Source organism: Anolis sagrei, chromosome Y (assembly GCF_037176765.1).
Source record: "Anolis sagrei isolate rAnoSag1 chromosome Y, rAnoSag1.mat, whole genome shotgun sequence".
Lineage (NCBI taxonomy): Eukaryota > Metazoa > Chordata > Lepidosauria > Squamata > Dactyloidae > Anolis > Anolis sagrei.
Genome location: NC_090035.1, coordinates 6,278,392 through 6,297,429, shown reverse-complemented (window position 1 = coordinate 6,297,429; position 19,038 = coordinate 6,278,392). Strand labels below are relative to the sequence as shown.

The 19,038-nt window shown below is 44.3% G+C and overlaps 1 protein-coding gene across 1 annotated transcript in view; it reads left to right on the top strand.

The window, feature by feature from the left end:
* Positions 1-7,912: 7,912 nt before the first annotated feature.
* Positions 7,913-19,038, top strand: part of LOC132782169 (cytochrome P450 3A9-like) — a 32,384-nt gene continuing 21,258 nt past the window's right edge. The window contains exons 1-5 of the mRNA XM_067462046.1: positions 7,913-8,102; positions 11,452-11,545; positions 11,683-11,735; positions 15,819-15,918; positions 17,746-17,859. Coding sequence (XP_067318147.1) covers positions 8,032-8,102; positions 11,452-11,545; positions 11,683-11,735; positions 15,819-15,918; positions 17,746-17,859 — 432 coding nt within the window. The 5' untranslated portion in view covers positions 7,913-8,031. The remainder of the gene's footprint in view (positions 8,103-11,451; positions 11,546-11,682; positions 11,736-15,818; positions 15,919-17,745; positions 17,860-19,038) is intronic.

Below are 19,038 nucleotides of genomic sequence, written 5' to 3'. Positions count from 1 at the left end.
CTAACAACCCAATGTATGTCCTTCACTAAAAAAAAATTGACTTTGTCATTTGGGAGTTGTAGTTGCTGGGATTTATAGTTCATCCAATTAGTCCAACGCTCGGCAGCCATGATTTTAACAGGAGCGGAGCACAGGGAGCATACAATCCCCCTGTTGCGCCAACTCCACTGGCTACCGATCTGCTACCGGGCTGAATTCAAAGTGCTGGCGTTGGCCTTTAAAGCCCTAAATGGTTACCTATCTGACCGCATCTCTGCCTATGAACCCACCCGGACTTTGAGACCTTCCGGGGAGGCCCTGCTCTCGATCCCGCCTGCTTCTCAAGCTCGGCTGGCGGGGACGAGAGATAGGGCCTTCTCGGTGGTGGCTCCTCGGCTGTGGAACGCCCTTCCTACATTAGACTAGCACCATCTCTAATGGTATTCCGCAAAAAGGTGAAGACCTGGCTGTTTGAGCAGGCGTTCGAATAATTAGTGCAATGATTAGTTAATGAACACTGGAATGGAACAATGGATGACGAATCTGGAACATGTTTTTGATGACGAGACGACAGTGAATGGGTATTGTAGTAACTGTTTATTAATGGTGTAATGTGTGAGGTTGTTAACTGTTTCTATACTGTAGCACTGAATTTTTGCTGTTCGTATTTGTTGTGAACCGCTGTGAGTCGCCTTTGGGCTGAGAACAGCGGTATATAAGTAAGGTAAATAAATAAATAATAATAAATCTACAATCAAAGAGCATTCTGAACACCACCAATGATGGAATTGAACCAAACTTGGCACACAGAACTCCCATGACCAACATGAGCATTGGTGGGCATTGACCTTGAGTTTGGGAGTTGTAGTTCACCTACATCCAGAGAGCACTGTGGACTCAAACAATGATGGATCTGGACCAAACTTGGCACAAATATTCTATATGCTCCAATATGAACACAGATGGAGTTTGGGGGGGAAATAGACCTTGAAATTTGGGAGTTATAGTTACTGGGATTTGTAGTTCACCTACAATCAAAGAGCATTCTGAACCCCACCAACGATAGAATTGGGCCAAATTTCCCACACAGAACCCCCATGACCAACAGAAAATACTTAAGGCCATCCAGTCCAACTCCCTTCACCAGGGCAAGAAAACGTAATCAAAGCCCTCTTGACAAAGAGCCATCCAGCCATAGATATAGATAGACATATATGATTCACACACACACAGATATAATATCATAGATTTGAAAGGGACTCCTAAAGAAGGACAATGATATGTTGCATGTTCCAGAGTAGGCAAAACAGACACTCTCTACATCAACACTGACAAAAAAACAGCAAGAAATACTGTTCACCCACAAGCAGAAAAAAATTACATAGATTAGAAACCATTACTTTATTTTCCAGATCACCAGACTGGGTCACAGCAATGTGTAGCAGGGGATGGCTAGTCTATATAAATAAAAATGTAATGTTAGTTTGCGAGATTAACATAACTCAAAAACCACTGGATGAATTGACACAAACGTTGGACATGAGACACCTATCAGGCCAATGAGTGACCATCACTCATAAAAAGACTGAGAAACACAGCAGAAGGGACTTAAAAAGCCAAAAAGCAAAAAGACACTGCAGCGCATGCGCAAAACAACTCCCCCGGCAAACAAAACACACAATAGCATATTCACATTGTCTTTCGGACTACAGCTCCCAGCATCCCCTAGACCAGGCCCTTTAAGAGAAGAGAATGATCCAAATGCACTGCTTCCAAGACGCAAAGCTTTCTTCTCCTTGGATTTCTTTGAGAGCCTCCCAATCCCTGGATATTTCCAATTTCCTATTCCTGGACTGCAACTCTCAGCAATCCTCCAGATAGATAAGATTGTCTTATCTAGATAGAGAAAGATAGGTAGACTGCTGGGAGTTGCAGTCCAAGAAAAGGTAGAGAAGGAAGAAAGGGGAGAAAGAAGAAGGGAAAGAATAGGAGGAGGGAAGAAAGGGAAGATGAAGAGAAGGAAGGAAGGAAGGAAGGAAGGAAGGAAGGAAGGAAGGAAGGAAGGAAGGAGAAAGTGAAAGAAAAAAGGGAAGGAAGGGAATAGGAAGAGAAGGAAGGAAGGAAGGAAGGAAGGAAGGAAGGAAGGAGAGAATGAAAGATGAAGGAAGGAAAGAAGGAAGGAAGGAAGGAAGGAAGGAGGGAAGGAGAGAATGAAAGATGAAGGAAGGAAGGAAGGAAGGAAGGAAGGAAGGAAGGAAGGAAGGAGAGAAGTAAAGAAAAAAGGGAAGGAGGGAAAAGGAAGAGAAGGAAGAAAGGAAAGAAGGAAGGGTGGGAGGAGAGAATGAAAGAAAAAATGGAAGGAAGGAAGGAAAGAAGGAAGGAAGGAAGGAAGGAAGGAAGGAAGGAAGGAGAAAGTGAAAGAAAAAAGGGAAGGAAGGGAATAGGAAGAGAAGGAAGGAAGGAAGGAAGGAAGGAAGGAAGGAAGGAAGGAGAGAATGAAAGATGAAGGAAGGAAGGAAGGAAGGAAGGAAGGAAGGAAGGAAGGAAGGAAGGAAGGAGAGAAGTAAAGAAAAAAGGGAAGGAGGGAAAAGGAAGAGAAGAAAGAAAGGAAAGAAGGAAGGGTGGGAGGAGAGAATGAAAGAAAAAATGGAAGGAAGGAAAGAAGGAAGGAAGGAAGGAAGGAGAAAGTGAAAGAAAAAAGGGAAGGAAGGGAATAGGAAGAGAAGGAAGGAAGGAAGGAAGGAAGGAAGGAAGGAAGGAAAGATGAAGGAAGGAAGGAAGGAAGGAAGGAAGGAAGGAAGGAAGGAAGGAGAGAAGTAAAGAAAAAAGGGAAGGAGGGAAAAGGAAGAGAAGGAAGAAAGGAAAGAAGGAAGGGTGGGAGGAGAGAATGAAAGAAAAAATGGAAGGAAGGAAAGAAGGAAGGAAGGAAGGAAGGAAGGAAGGAACGAAGGAGAAAAAGAAAGGAGGAGATAAAGAGGGAGGGAAGGTTGGCCACAGCAACTCGTGATGGATACAGCTAGCCCATGGATAAAAAAATTAGAGAACTACAAGGTTTGGAGGGTCCATTGTTGTTAAAAAATATTTCGACTTGTACACAAGCACAGTCTTGCAATTCAATCCTACACACATCTACTTACTAAGCAGATGCATTTTGGTTGAACCTCAATCCATTTCTGCTGGCCGAATTTCAGGAGCCCCCGCCCTCCCGCCCCCATATCCATTTTTGCGAGGCTCCTAAAAACGGGCTCACTGCCGATCCGCTGTTTTTGGTTCGCCGCTGAAAAAGCAACTAGATCAGGGATCCACAAACTTTTTAAACAGAGGGCCAGGTCACAGTCCCTCAAACTGTTGGAGGGCCAGATTATCTCCCTTTGTTTGCCAGTTATCAATCAGTCTTGTTGATATAATCTGGGTTTTTTGATGTTTAATTGCAACCCAGCTTTTGCGCTTTCTTCTTTCACCTTGGTTAGAAGACTTCTCAGCTCCTCCTTGCTTTCGGCCATCAAAGTGGTATCATCTGCATATATAAGGCTGTTAATGTTTCTTCCAGCAAGTTCTACTCCAATCTTGGATTCGTCAAACCCCGCACATCACATGACGTGTTCTGCACACAAGTTGAATAGGTTGGGTGAGAGGATACAACCCTGACATGCGCCTTTCCCAATCTTGAACCAGTCTGTTGTTCCGTGGTCAGTTCTTACTGTTGCTACTGGGTCGTTATACAGATTCAGGAGACAAACAAGGTGATGTGGTATCCCCATTCCTTCTAGCCAAATGGGAGAGGAAGTAGCCGCGATTCGGGCAAAAAAAAAAGCATGGCGGTTGGCTACCGGACCAAGCCAAACAGCCCAATTTAGCCGGAGGAAACCAACCAATCCAAATCCATGCAGAAGTCTACTCCTTACAGATAAGCCCTACTGAGTTCAAGAGCTCGCCTATATCCAGATACCCCTGGGTGGAATAGCAGGCTTATTTCCTTCAGATTAAGCTTGTGTGAGATCAATATTCAAGAAAGAATGCCAATAAGTACATGTCTTTTTAATTAAATTGTATCACGAAGTGAGAAAAATAATGTTTTATTATGCTTCTTTTTGAAAATGACCTTCTCCTAATGCACACATGGAGATTATTGGATGAAATGAAAACAATGCACCTTAAATTTAGTTTCAGAGACATGTGTTAAACTCAAGATTTTTTTTGAATGTATTACCCGCCTCTCTTTGTAGCTCGAGGTGGAATAGATCATTAAAACAAGAGATAAAGCAATATTTTAAAAACCATACAAGATATACAGAGTCAAAATGCAAATTAAAATCCACTAATAAAATCCAGATTGAGTTGCTGTGAATTTTCCGGGTTGTCTGGCCATGTTCCAGAAGCATTTTCTCCTGATGTTTTGCCCACATTTATGGCAGGTATTTTCAGAGGTTGTGAGTTCTGTTGGAAACTAGGAAAATTGGGTTTATATATCTATAGAATGATGTCCAGTATGGGAGAAATAAGTCTTACCTTTTGGAGGCAAGTGGGAATGTTGCAATTGGCCTCCTTGATTAGCACTGAATGGCCTTGCAGCTCCTATGACCAAGAGGAAATCCTGGAAGGGTTTGGTGGGCATTGACCTTGAGTTTTGGAGTTGTAGTTCACCTACATCCAGGGAGCACTGTGGACTGAAACAATGATGGCTCTGGACCAAACTTGGCACGAATCCTCAATATGCCCAAATGGGAACACTGGTGGAGTTTGGGGAAAATAGACCTTGACATTTGGGAGTTGTAGTTGCTGCGATTTACAGTTCATCTACAACCAAAGAGCATTGTGAACAGAGGTGGCCCTAGGTAATTTTCAACGGTAAGCAAACAGTATTTTGGCGCCCCCCCCCCTCCCCCAACCAATCACTGCTATATATTTTCTGTTCGTTGTGAGAGTTCTTTGTGCCATATTTGGTTCTATTCCATCATTGGTGGAGTTCAGAATGCTCTTTGATTGTAGATAGAATCATAGAATCAAAGAGTTGGAAGAGACCTCATGGGCCATCCAGTCCAACCCCATTCTGCCAAGAAGCAGGAATATTGCATTCAAATCACCCCTGACAGATGGCCATCCAGCCTCTGTTTCAAAGCTTCCAAAGAAGGAGCCTCCACCACACTCCAGGGCAGAGAGTTCCACTGCTGAATGGCTCTCACAGTCAGGAAGTTCTTCCTAATGTTCAGATGGAATCTCCTCTCTTGTAGTTTGAAGCCATTGTTCCGCGTCCTAGTCTCCAAGGAAGCAGAAAACAAGCTTGCTCCCTCCTCTCTGTGGCTTCCTCTCACATATTTATACATGTGAGAGGAAGGATGAACTATACATCTAAGTAACTACAACTCGCATATGTCAAGATCTATTTTCCCCCAAGAGCGCCTCAAGAGCACCCCTGGGCAAAATCAACTATACTGCAAATGCTTACTTTGCATAATGGGTTGAATCCCATTAAGCATGGAATTGGGCTAGACTTCCCACACAGAACCCCAACCTTGTACGCTCTCCCTCTCCCGCACATATTCACTATGCACCGAGCACGCCTGCTCTCTCCTCCTCGCTTGGAGTCTCAGAAACAGCCCTCCCCTCGGCTGAGAGGTTGGCCAATCACAGTGCAAGAGAGCTTTTGGTGGGAGGATTTGTTGTCTGTTTCCAAAAAGGAAGAGAAGGACAGGCGGAGAGATCTTCAGCCTTCTCTGCCAAAGGGGTTCATAAGACCATCAGAAATATATGTTTTCTGATGGTCTTTGGCGACCCCTCTGAAACTCCCTCACGATCCCCCCCCCCCGGGGTCCCTCCCCCCAGGTTGAGAAACAATACTGGATCTGTGTTGTTGGAGGTTTTCATGGCTGGAATCACTAAGTTCTTGTGGGTTTTTTTTCCAACCATCACCCAAGTCAAAAAAGAAGCACCATTAAAGCCTTGGCAGACCATGCAAAAAGAATCTGCGAAGCCCACCTCCTCCAAGATGAACTGAACCACCTCAACTGGGCTCTCCAGGCCAATGGAGACTCCACCTCAGGCATCAGAAGAGCTGCAAGACCATCGAGAACAAGCCACGAGAGTCAAGATGAAGATCCACCCAGAGGAAAAGTGTTCTTGCCATACATCAAGGGAACACTGACCGCATAGGGAAGTTGATGAGGAAACACAACATACGAACCACCTACAGACCTACGAAGAAAATCCAACAAATGCTACCTTCAGCAAAGGACAAGAGGGATCCTCTCACTTCTGCAGGAGTCTACCGTATACCATGCAGCTGTGGACAAGTCTACAGAGGGACCACCAAACGCAGTAATGCCCAGATACGAATCAAGGAACATGAAAGGCACTGCAGACTACTTCAACCAGAGAAGTCAGCCATAGCAGAGCACCTGAGGAACCAGCCTGGACACAGCAGATTATTTGAGAACACAGAAATGCTGGACCACTCCAACAACCACCATGTCAGACTACACAGAGAAGCCATTGAAATCCACAAGCATGTGGACAATTTCAACAGAAAGGAGGAAACCATGAAAATGAACAAGATCTGGCTACCAGTATTAAAAAATTCTAAAACTGCAACAGCAAAAACAGCAGAGAGGAAACAGGCAGGGACATCTAATTACCTCTCAAGAAGAGTTTGCTCCAGGCACAGTCAGCCCATTGTATGCTAATCAAGGTGGTCAGTTGAAAGATTCACACCTAGCCCAACTGACAGGAGTTCTTTGTCTCACCCTGGTCATTCCACAGATATATAAACCCTTTTTCCCAGTTCCAACAGACCTCACCTCTGAGGCTGCTTGCCATAGATGCAGGTGAAACATCAGGAGAAATGCCTCTAGAACATGGCCATATAGCCCGAAAAAACTCCACCAGTGTTACCACTTGGGCATATTGAGTATTTGTGCCAAGTTTGCTCCAGATCCATCATTGTTTGAGCCCACAGTGCTCTCTGGATGTAGGTGAACTACAACTCCCAAACTCAAGATCAATGCCCACCAAACCCAGTATTTTCTGCTGGTCATGGGAGTTCTGTGCATCAAGTTTGGTTTAATTCCATCATTGGTGAAGTTCAGAATGCTCTTTGATTGTAGGTGAACTATAAATCCCAGCAACTACAACTCCCAAAGGTCAAGGTCTATTTTCCCCAAACTCCACCAGTGTTACCACTTGGGCATATTGAGTATTTGTGCCAAGGTTGTTTTAGGTTTTTTCAGGCTATATGGCCATGTTCTAGAGGCATTCTTTCCTGACGTTTCGCCTGCATTTATGGCAAGCATCCTCAGAGGTAGTGAGGTATGTTGGAACTAGGAAAATGGGTTTATATATCTGTGGAGAGGTGATTAGATGTCTTTGTTTGTTTCCTTTCAGCAAAAGATTGCTCCAGGCATTTCCAGACAATCAAATGCTAATCAAGGTGGTCAGTTTAAACATTCACACCGAGCTCCAGCAGACAAGAGTCCTTTGTCCCACTCTGGTCATTCCACAGATATAGAAACCCTTTTTTCCTAGTTCCAACAGACCTCACTACCTCTGAGGATGCTTGCCATAGGTGCAGGCGAAATGTCAGGAGAAATGCCTCTAGAACATGGCCATATAGCCTGAAAAAACCCACAAGAACTTAATACTGGATCTGTTCCTTATGAATTCCCAGGCTTTGGAAAAGTTACTTCTTGGAGCTCCAGTTTATAGAATCCCTGCTTCGCAGCTCTCTTGCACACAGTGGAGTAAAGCCAAGAGCTGTTCTTTCTCTGTCTCTCTATGTGTGTGTTTGTTTGTTTGTTTATTCCCAAGCACAATGTCCCAGTGTAAAAACGAAAGTGCCGCCAACTCTGCTTCCAAGCTTAGCCTTGCTGTCATTTGCCAGTTCCTGTTAATATTAGGAAAAAAGTCAAACAAAGCCCTCCAGTCTGTTCCACGTGATTTCCAAAGGAGCGGCTGCCATCCAAGCAAAGTTCATCTCAGATTGCTAAATAACATTAAAAATAGAAAGGCCGAGAAAGGCGGTGGAGAGAGAAGGAAAGTTTCCACAGAGCGCGACACAAGATGGACTTCTTCCTCAGCTATTTGTCGGAAAAGTGGCTCCTCATTGGTGTCCTTGTGGCCCTGTTCATGCTGTAAGTATGTCTGGGGTGGACACTGGAGGAAGCAATGTCTTTATAGAGGGAAGGACCTGGAAGATATCATTTTGACTGTTGCTTATACATCCGAGAAGGACCAGCGTCTGCTGCAAATAGATCCAAATATTAAAACATGTTTACAAGACAGAAAAACCATGCTGATGTATTGTCGAAGGCTTTGTGGCTGGAATCACTGAGTTGTGAGTTTTTTGGGCTGTCTGGGCATGTTCCAGAAGCATTCTCTCCTGACATTTCTCTTATATATCCATGGAATGTTGTCCAGAGTGGGAGAAAGAACTCTTGTCTGTTTGAGGCAAGTGTGAAAGTTGCAATTCGCCACCTTGGATAGCGTTGAATGGCTTAGCAGTTTCAAGGTCTGGCTTCTTACTGCTGGAGGAATCCTTTCATAGAATCAAAGAGTTGGAAGAGACCTCCTGGGCCATCCAGTCCAACCCCATTCTGCCAAGAAGCAGGAATATTGCATTCAAATCACCCCTGACAGATTTCCAAAGGAGCGGCTTTCCACCCTCTGTTTAAAAGCTTCCAAAGAAAGAGTCTCCACCACACTCCGGGGCAGAGAGTTCCACTGCTGAACGGCTCTCTCAGTCAGGAAGTTCTTCCTCATGTTTAGATGGAATCTCCTTTCTTGTAGTTTGAAGCCATTGTTCCCTTGCGTCCCAGTCTCCAGGGAAGCAGAAAACAAGCTTGCTCCCTCCTCCACCCTGTGGCTTCCTCTCACATATTTATACATGGCCCTCATCATATCTCCTCTCAGCCTTCTCTTCTTCAGGCTAAACATGCCCAGCTCCTTAAGCCGCTCCTCATAGGGCTTGTTCTCCAGACCCTTGATCATTTGAGTCGCCCTCCTCTGGACACATTCCAGCTTGTCAATATCCCTCTTGAATTGTGGTGCCCAGAATTGGACACAGTATTCCAGGTGTGGTCAAACCAAAGCGGAATTGAGCATGGGGAGCATGACTTCCCTAGATCTAGACACTATGCTCCTCTTGATGCAGGCCACAATCCCATTTGCTTTTTTTGCCGCCACATCACATTGTTGGCTCATGTTTAACTTCCTGTCCATGAGGACTCCAAGATCTTTTTCACACGTCCTGCTCTCGAGCCAGGCACTGTCCCCCATTCTGTATCTTTGCATTTCATTTTTTCTTTGTTGGGAGGGGATTAGCTGACCCTGATTGTTATTTGTCTGGAATTCCCCTGTTTTTGAGTGTTGTTCTTTATTTACTGTTATGATTTTAGAGGGTTTTTTAAATACTGGTAGCCAGATTTTGTTCATTTTCATGTATTTTTCCCCTTTCTGTTGAAATTGTCCACATGGTTGTGGATTTCAATCGCCAGCTAATCAGGGCCACCTCCCAACAAAGGATTCTGCCAGGCAGTAAGAAGCCACACCTTGAAACTGCTAGGCCATGCTAATCAAGTTGGCCAATTGAAACATTCACACTTACCTAAAAAAGACAAGAGTTTTTTTTCCCACCCTGGACATTCCACAGATATATAAACCCATTTTTTCTAGTTTCCAACAGACCTCACAACAGGCGAAGCGTCAGGAGGGAATGCTTCTGGAACATGGCCATAAAGCCTGGAAAACTCACAACAACCCAACCATGCTGAGTTTCCTTCTGCCTAAGTCCTGTGGCTGCTTTAATAGGATCTTCCATGGCATGGGATTTTTATGGGCACCTTCCACTTCTAACCCACTCTTTTCTCTCATTCCCTTTTTGCTAAAACAAGTTGTCATATGAGTAACGATGCACAGTATTGCAACTGTCCCAATGAAGTCGAACATGACCACCCTCCCCCCCATAAGAGATAGTAACTTATAGTTTTGCTAAGGGCAAGGACACCAGGCTGGAAAATAAGGGTTAAGCCTTGGTCAATTTGGCGTGTATCATTTTAATCGAGGCTTTATGCCCTATTTTCATATGTTTATAGCAGAAGGTAACCAATTTATTACTTAAAATCATGCCACAAAAGTATTTGACTTTTTCCATCTGAGACACACCTGGGCTCCTGATGGTCCCCCACCTCACAAACAAGGGACTCTCTTTCCCCCTCATGGATATATTTCCCTTTATGGACCTTCCTATGAATAATATGAACTATGGACACTGGGGGAGGGTAGTTGGGTTTACTCTCTGTATTATGATTTCTATATTTTCATATTTTCTCCTGTATTTCTATATTTCCCTTCATGTATTTGACCTGGCCCTGACCCTTTTGCGCCCTTCTCCTCTCCTTGGGGGAAATCTACAAGGAAGCTGCCCTGCCTCTGGAAAAGCAATCAGCAATCATGAAAAAACCCTTATCTTAGGACATTTCTTGCATGGAAAATAACAAAGGAAATCTTTTTGACTTCGGAGTTGGGCCACCTGGAGGATTTCCATTTGGCAGACTTTTTAATCATATAACAATGGGGGGGAAATGACCTTTGGAAAGTCCTCTTTTCCTCCAAGCCGTTTGTTCTTTCAAATCTCTCCACTAAAAACATTCACCAAAGACTTCCCCTTTGTGCCCTATCTGATCGTAAGAGGAAAACCTGGATTAAGTAATCAATGCTTATCGCAGACCCCTCTCAAGACAATAAAGTTAGCTTCTCTGGCAGGCCGGATCTGGACTCAATAAGCTTCAGGACATTGCAACTCCATAATCCACTCAAGAATGCATTGTCTCCCTTCATCCCGCCTCCCTCCCTTCTGATTCCCTGGAGCGTTAGGCAGCAGGAGCCTCCTGATTGGCTCTGGCACACCGCAAAAGCCCTGTGATTGGCCCTGACGCATGGGGGACGGCCAAGCCTCCTCCCAGCTGTTTGTGCATCAACCAATCCCCTTTGAGCTGGGTGAGAGGGGGGAGTGGGAATTTTGAAACTCACAACTCTGTATTTTCTATAAAAATGGCCTTTATTTCTGTAACCACATTCTCTGCTTGAAGACTGATCGCGGCTTTGCATCCTTTTCAGCTGAATCGCTAATAAACCTCGGTGGCACTTTCTCCAACTTTGGTGAGATTCCTTTTGAGAACTTAGGGAAAATAAATTACTTAAAATTAGGCTTCCCTTTGCTCACCAATGTAGCGATCCCTCTTTGGTGGAGGCGCAGGGTCTCTCCTCCTGGGGTAGACCCTTCTAAAGTTCCTATCAACTTCACCAATTTTGCGATGACAGTTCCAAATAATCTACAGTTATCCCAGTTTTACAATGTCCTCGTTGCTCTCTCCTTCTCCCATTTCCATCCCTTGTGCTACAAATGGAGTCCCAAGTGCTGAAACAGTTCTCAATTAAGCTTGAGTGTTGTACTAATCTCTCTCATCCCCTTTGCCTTTCCAGATACGGGATATGGCCCTACAATTTTTTTAAGAAGCTGGGGATCCCTGGGCCAAGACCTTTGCCTTTCATTGGCACTCTTCGCGAACAACGAATAGTGAGTATCCAGGGATATTAATGTGAGGATCAGCAAAATGCAGCTGAACAGTGGAGGCTGCAAAGAGATGGAATATACATTTGTTTTGCAGAGTCTTTTCTCTCCTTGCTTTTCTGATGTCTCTTTTGTTTTGGCAGGGAGTAAACAACTTCGACCAGCAATCCCATGAGAAGTATGGTAAAATCTGGGGGTGAGTCTTCCACAAAAAGGGACAGAGGGTCGGCAGAGTGGTTACAGCCCTAGATTAGTTTGCCTGGCTTGGTTTCCTCTCCATTCTTCCCTGTCTGTGAAGCCCCCCATTATTTATCTCCTTGATCACACTCCCAACTATCAGACATCTTATTCCTCAGTAGGCTTGTGCATTTTAGCTGAACCTCGACCCGTTTCTGCTGTCTGGATTCTGGTAGACCCCCGAACCCATTTTCACACACCTCCCAAAAACAGGTGGGTAGCCGGATAGCCATTTTCGATCTGCAGCCGAAAAATACAGCTAGAACCAGCCCATTGGCAGCAATGGGAAACTTACCGAGGCTCCCCTTTCTTTTCCTGGAACCCTTTCCTTTTTTCTTTTCAAGGGAGCCTGGGTTTCAGCAACTGGTTTAAGGAAGCATCCTTCCTGGGACCCTTTCCTTTCTTCAAGGAAGCCTGGGTTTCAGCAATTGGTTTAAAGAAACATCCTTCCTGGGACATTTTTCTTTTTTTCCCTTTAAAGAAGCCTGGGTTGCAGCAACTGAGTTAAGGAAGCATCCTTCCTGGGACCCTTTCTTTTCTTTCCACCAAGGAAGCCTGGGTTTTAGTAACTGGGTTTCAGCAACTGGTTTAAGTAATCATTCTTCCTGGGACCCTTTCCTTTCTTCCCTTCAAGGAAGCCTGGGTTTCAGCAACTGATTTAAGGAAGCATCCTTCCTGGGACCCTTTCTTTTCTTTCCATCAAGGAAGCCTGGGTTTCAGCAACTGATTTAAGGAAGCATCCTTCCTGGGACCCTTTCTTTTCTTTCCATCAAGGAAGCCTGGGTTTTAGCAACTGGTTTAAGGAAGCATCCTTCCTGGGACCCTTTCCTTTCTTCCCTTCAAGGGAGCCTGGGTTTCAGCAACTGGTTTAAGGAAGCATCCTTCCTGGGTCCCTTTCTTTTCTTTCCATCAAGGAAGCCTGGGTTTCAGCAACTGGGTTTAAGCAACTAGTTTAAGGAATCATCCTTCCTGGAACCCTTTCATTTCTTCTCTTCAAGGGGGCCTGGGTTTCAGCAACTGGTTTAAGGAAGCATCCTTCCTGGGTCCCTTTCTTTTCTTTCCATCAAGGAAGCCTGGGTTTCAGCAACTGATTTAAGGAAGCATCCTTCCTGGGACCCTTTCTTTTCTTTCCATCAAGGAAGCCTGGGTTTTAGCAACTGGTTTAAGGAAGCATCCTTCCTGGGACCCTTCCCTTTCTTCCCTTCAAGGGAGCCTGGGTTTCAGCAACTGATTTAAGGAAGCATCCTTCCTGGGACCCTTTCCTTTTTTCCCTTCAAGGAAGCCTGGGTTTCAGCAACTGATTTAAGGAAGCATCCTTCCTGGGACCCTTTCCTTTCTTCCCTTCAAGGGAGCCTGGGTTTCAGCAACTGGTTTAAGGAAGCATCCTTCCTGGGTCCCTTTCTTTTCTTTCCATCAAGGAAGCCTGGGTTTCAGCAACTGATTTAAGGAAGCATCCTTCCTGGGACCCTTTCTTTTCTTTCCATCAAGGAAGCCTGGGTTTTAGCAACTGGTTTAAGGAAGCATCCTTCCTGGGACCCTTCCCTTTCTTCCCTTCAAGGGAGCCTGGGTTTCAGCAACTGATTTAAGGAAGCATCCTTCCTGGGACCCTTTCCTTTTTTCCCTTCAAGGAAGCCTGGGTTTCAGCAACTGATTTAAGGAAGCATCCTTCCTGGGACCCTTTCCTTTCTTCCCTTCAAGGGAGCCTGGGTTTCAGCAACTGGTTTAAGGAAGCATCCTTCCTGGGTCCCTTTCTTTTCTTTCCATCAAGGAAGCCTGGGTTTCAGCAACTGGGTTTAAGCAACTAGTTTAAGGAATCATCCTTCCTGGAACCCTTTCATTTCTTCTCTTCAAGGGGGCCTGGGTTTCAGCAACTGGTTTAAGGAAGCATCCTTCCTGGGTCCCTTTCTTTTCTTTCCATCAAGGAAGCCTGGGTTTCAGCAACTGATTTAAGGAAGCATCCTTCCTGGGACCCTTTCTTTTCTTTCCATCAAGGAAGCCTGGGTTTTAGCAACTGGTTTAAGGAAGCATCCTTCCTGGGACCCTTCCCTTTCTTCCCTTCAAGGGAGCCTGGGTTTCAGCAACTGATTTAAGGAAGCATCCTTCCTGGGACCCTTTCCTTTTTTCCCTTCAAGGAAGCCTGGGTTTCAGCAACTGATTTAAGGAAGCATCCTTCCTGGGACCCTTTCCTTTCTTCCCTTCAAGGGAGCCTGGGTTTCAGCAACTGGTTTAAGGAAGCATCCTTCCTGGGTCCCTTTCTTTTCTTTCCATCAAGGAAGCCTGGGTTTCAGCAACTGGGTTTAAGCAACTAGTTTAAGGAATCATCCTTCCTGGAACCCTTTCATTTCTTCTCTTCAAGGGGGCCTGGGTTTCAGCAACTGGTTTAAGGAAGCATCCTTCCTGGGTCCCTTTCTTTTCTTTCCATCAAGGAAGCCTGGGTTTCAGCAACTGGGTTTAAGCAACTAGTTTAAGGAATCATCCTTCCTGGAACCCTTTCATTTCTTCTCTTCAAGGGGGCCTGGGTTTCAGCAACTGGTTTAAGGAAGCATCCTTCCTGGGTCCCTTTCTTTTCTTTCCATCAAGGAAGCCTGGGTTTCAGCAACTGGGTTTAAGCAACTAGTTTAAGGAATCATCCTTCCTGGAACCCTTTCATTTCTTCTCTTCAAGGGGGCCTGGGTTTCAGCAACTGGTTTAAGGAAGCATCCTTCCTGATACCCTTTCCTTTCTTCTCTTCAAGGGAGCCTGGGTTTCAGCAACTGGTTTAAGGAAGCATCCTTCCTGGGACCCTTTCCTTTCTTCCTTTCAAGGGAGCCTGGGTTTCAGCAACCGGATTTAGTCAGCTTTCATAAGACACATGATGGCATTCTTCAACAGGCAGGGCTCACAGGGAAATCCCATGTGAGTAGCACGTGGCAGCCTCTTTGGGCACCGCATGATGCTGAATAGGGGAGGAGGATCCGTGATTGGCTGCCATGTGGTCCCATAACGGATGAAAAATGTGACAGTTGGGCCCTTGCTGTTATGGCCATCTGACCAAGCCGAACAAATTGGCCAAAGCAACCCAACTACTCCGAATCTGTGCAAAAGCCTATTCCTTGGCATCTCTAGACTCTTAGACTTTACCTGGGCAAGTTAGACTCAAGTCAGTTGTGACTCACTTTTGATTTCTGTATGGGTCTACTCCTTTTGGAATGCAATTTTCCTGCTTCTTGGCAGGGGGTTGGACTGGATGACCCTCAAGGTCTCTTCCAACTCAAGGATCCTATGATTCTACTCTAAGCATGGCTGAGTTTGGATCTTGCCCATAACTTCCCATCTTTGAAACATTTATTCAGATGTAAGGAAGGGACATATTGTATTCTTTTTAAATAACTTTTTAACTTATTCATACCTTGGTCCTCAGACATAAGTTGTCTGCGTTTTTGGACTTCAGCTCTGAAAATCTGAGCATTGGACGAAGTGATTATGGTCTGGAGAACAAGCCCTCAGCTGAAAGAGCTGGGCACGTTTAGCCTAAAGAAGAGAAGGGTGAGAGGAGAGATGATAGCCATGTATAAATATGTGAGAGGAAGTAATAGGGAGGAGGGAGCAAGCTTCCTTTCTGCTTCCCTGGAGACTAGGACACAATGGAACAATGGCTTCAAACTACAAGAAAGGAGATTCCATCTGAACATGAGGAAGAACTTCCTGACTGTGAGAGCTGTTCAGCAGTGGAACTCTCTGCCCCGGGGTGTGATGGAGGCTCCTTCTTTGGAGGCTTTTAAACAGAGGCTGGATGGCCATCTGTCAGGGGAAGACCAGGTGTTTGAACATACTGAGTTTAATGTAGTTTGGAATGCATTCTGTGGCCAATGTAGTTGCGTATAATGCAGTTCAATGCAGTTGCAAATTGCACTGAACTATGTAGATGAAGCCTGAGAACCACTAGTCATGTTGCAGCTGAAGATAAGGGGTTGCATCCCAGATGCTTTCTACAAACTGTTGCATTATACATCCAACCAAGAATTACAAAGACACTTTTCTTCTTCTTTCTTTTGGCCCTTAGACTATTTGATGGCCGCCAGCCAGTGATGGCTATTTTGGACCCTGCCATCATTAAAGTAATCTTAGTGAAACATTTCTACACCCATTTCACCAACCGCCGGGTAAGTATCTACAAGGAGGTTTCCTTTGATAACCAAGCTCCCATTTTAAGGATGAGTATGCATTTAAAAATACGAGGGTTGAATGAAAAGTAATGCCTCCACCTTTGTAACTCCTCAATAAATGACAGTACTGGTATGCGACAGGTACTGGCTTGTTCAGTAGACTCTCCTCTACAATTCCATTTTGGTGGGAAGTCTTAGCATTGAACGGTTGTGTTGTTAAAGTGCGAAGTAAAGTGCGAACTCCGCATAATACAAGGGTTGAATGAAAAGTAATGCCTCCACCTTCGTAACACCTCAACGGGTGGCAGTACTGGTATGCGACTGGTATGTTCAGTAGACTCTCCTCTACAGTTCTATTTTGGTGGAAAGTCTTAGCATTGAACGGTTGTGTTGTTAAAGTGCGAAGTATGGAACCCTGCATAGTACAAGGGTTGAATGAAAAGTAATGCCTCCATCTTCGTAACTCTTCAACAGATGACAGTACTGGTATGCAACAGGTACTGGCTTGTTCAGTAGACTCTCCTCTACAATTCCATTTTGGTGGGAAGTCTTAGCATTGAACGGTTGTGTTGTTAAAGTGCGAAGTAAAGTGCGAACTCTGCATAATACAAGGGTTGAATGAAAAGTAATGCCTCCACCTTCGTAACACCTCAACGGGTGGCAGTACTGGTATGCGACTGGTATGTTCAGTAGACTCTCCTCTACAGTTCTATTTTGGTGGAAAGTCTTAGCATTGAACGGTTGTGTTGTTAAAGTGCGAAGTATGGAACCCTGCATAGTGCAAGGGTTGAATGAAAAGTAATGCCTCCATCTTCGTAACTCCTCAACAGATGGCAGTACTGGTATGCGATAGATACTGGCTTGTTCAGTAGACTCTCCTCTACAGTTCCATTTTGTCAGGAAGCCTTAGCATTGAATGGTTGTGTTGTTAAAGTTCAAAGTATGGAACGCTTCGCAGGTGGTCGGTCAATGCGACTTAAGCAATGTGCAGTCATTGAATTCTTGACAGCAGAAGGTGTCATCCCAAAGGAGATTCATCAGAGAGTGCAAGCTGTTTATGGGGATTGGGTTGATGTGAGTACTGTGCGTCGTTGGGCAAGTAAGTTTAAAGATGTTGAGGTGGGAACATCTGACTTGCGTGACAAAGAGTTGGATGTCCTGTGACAGCAACCACCGAGTTTCACAAGCAAAAGGATTGATTCAGGATGATCGTCATATCACTCAAAAATTTCAAGTATAATTGGCATTTCACAAGAGCGTGCGGGTCACATTATTGCTTTGCTTGGCTATTGGAAGATCTGTGCATGATGGGTACCCAGGATGCTGACGCCTGAAATGAAAGCGCACAGATTGAAACTTCAGAGACTGGATCTCACCACCGTACAGCATCCTCCATACAGTCCAGATTTAGCACCGTCTGACTTCTATCTGTTCCCGATAATGAAAGAAGATCTGTGAGCACATCATTCTGCTTCTGATGAAGACGTTGAGAGAACTGTGAGATACTGGTTGAAGAAACAGAGTGTCGACTTCTTCCATGACGACTTCAGAAACTTGTTCATCATTGGCAGAAATGTATCCAATTGTCTGGAGATTATGTGGAAAAGTGCATAGTGGTAGTTAAAGAGCACATTCTAAGAATTATTTCTGTGTTTGATTTATTAAAATATTCCCATCCAAACCCAAGTAATGAAGGTGGAGGCATTACTTTTCATTCAACCCTCACATATATGGCAAAAAGATGTTCTGGATTTTTAAAAAGGAGGAGAATAATAGATGCAACTGACACCCCTTATTGTTTTCTTTTTGACTCGGCTTTTGTAGGACTTTGGGCTGAATGGAGAGCTGGATACTTCAATAGCCATAACTCGAGATGAACACTGGAAGAGGATCCGCACCGTCCTGTCTCCAAACTTCACTAGCGGGAGGCTGAAAGAAGTAAGCCATGGATGCGGCCAGCATTGTTACTGTTATTTGCCATCAAGTTGGCTTTGATGTACAACCATCATTGGATTGAAACACTTGGAGTCTGTAGGCTCCTTAATTGACTCAATCTCCTTGTGATGCCACCTTCCACTTTACTGAGCATGATCACCTTGCCCAATGAACCATGTCATCTCATGAGATGCCCAAAGAGTTTTATCAAAGCCTCCATTTAGTCATTTTGGCCAGTCATCAACAGCTCCGCTAAGATCCTGTCGGCCAAAAAAAGTCATAAACTCCATCTTCCAGATAAAATCCAGATTATCTGCTTTGAACTGGATTATATGGCAGTGTAGACGCATATGTAGAGCCATAGACTCCTCCACTGACTCAATCTTCTTGTTGTGTGCCCGTCCTCATTTCCGACTATCTTCCCTTTTACTAAGCATTATTGTCTTTCTCATTGAATCAGATCATCTCATGAGATGTCTAAAGTGCAACAGTCTCAGGCCCCTTCTACACTGCCATATAATCCAGATTATTACCAAAGCAGATAATCCACATTATCCGCTTTCAACTAGATTATATGAGTCTAAGCTTCCATATAATCCGGATTACTATCAAAGCAGATAATCGACATTATCTGCTTTGAACTGTGAGTCTACACTGCCATCTAATCCAGATTATTGTCAAAACTGATAACCCACATTATCTGCTTTGAACTGGATTATGTGAGTCTACATTTCCATGTAATCCATATTATTATCAAAGCAGATAATCTACATTATCTGCTTTGAACTGGATTATATGAGTCGACATTTCCATGAACATTTCCATGTGGATTATCTGCTTTGATAGTAATCCAGATTATATGGAAGCATAGCCTCACAAAATCGAGTATAATCAGATTTTCCACATTATCTGCTTTGAACTGGATTGTGAGAGTCTACACTGTCATATAATCCAGATTATTATCAAAGCAGATAACCCACGTTATCTGCTTTGAACTAGATTATATGAGTCTACACTGCCATGTAATCTGGATTATTCTCAAAGCAGATAATCCACATTATTTGCTTTGAACTGGATTATGTGAGTCTACATTTCCATGTAATCCATATTATTATCAAAGCAGATAATCCACATTATCTGCTTTGAACTGGATTATGTGAGTCTACACTGCCATGTAGCAAA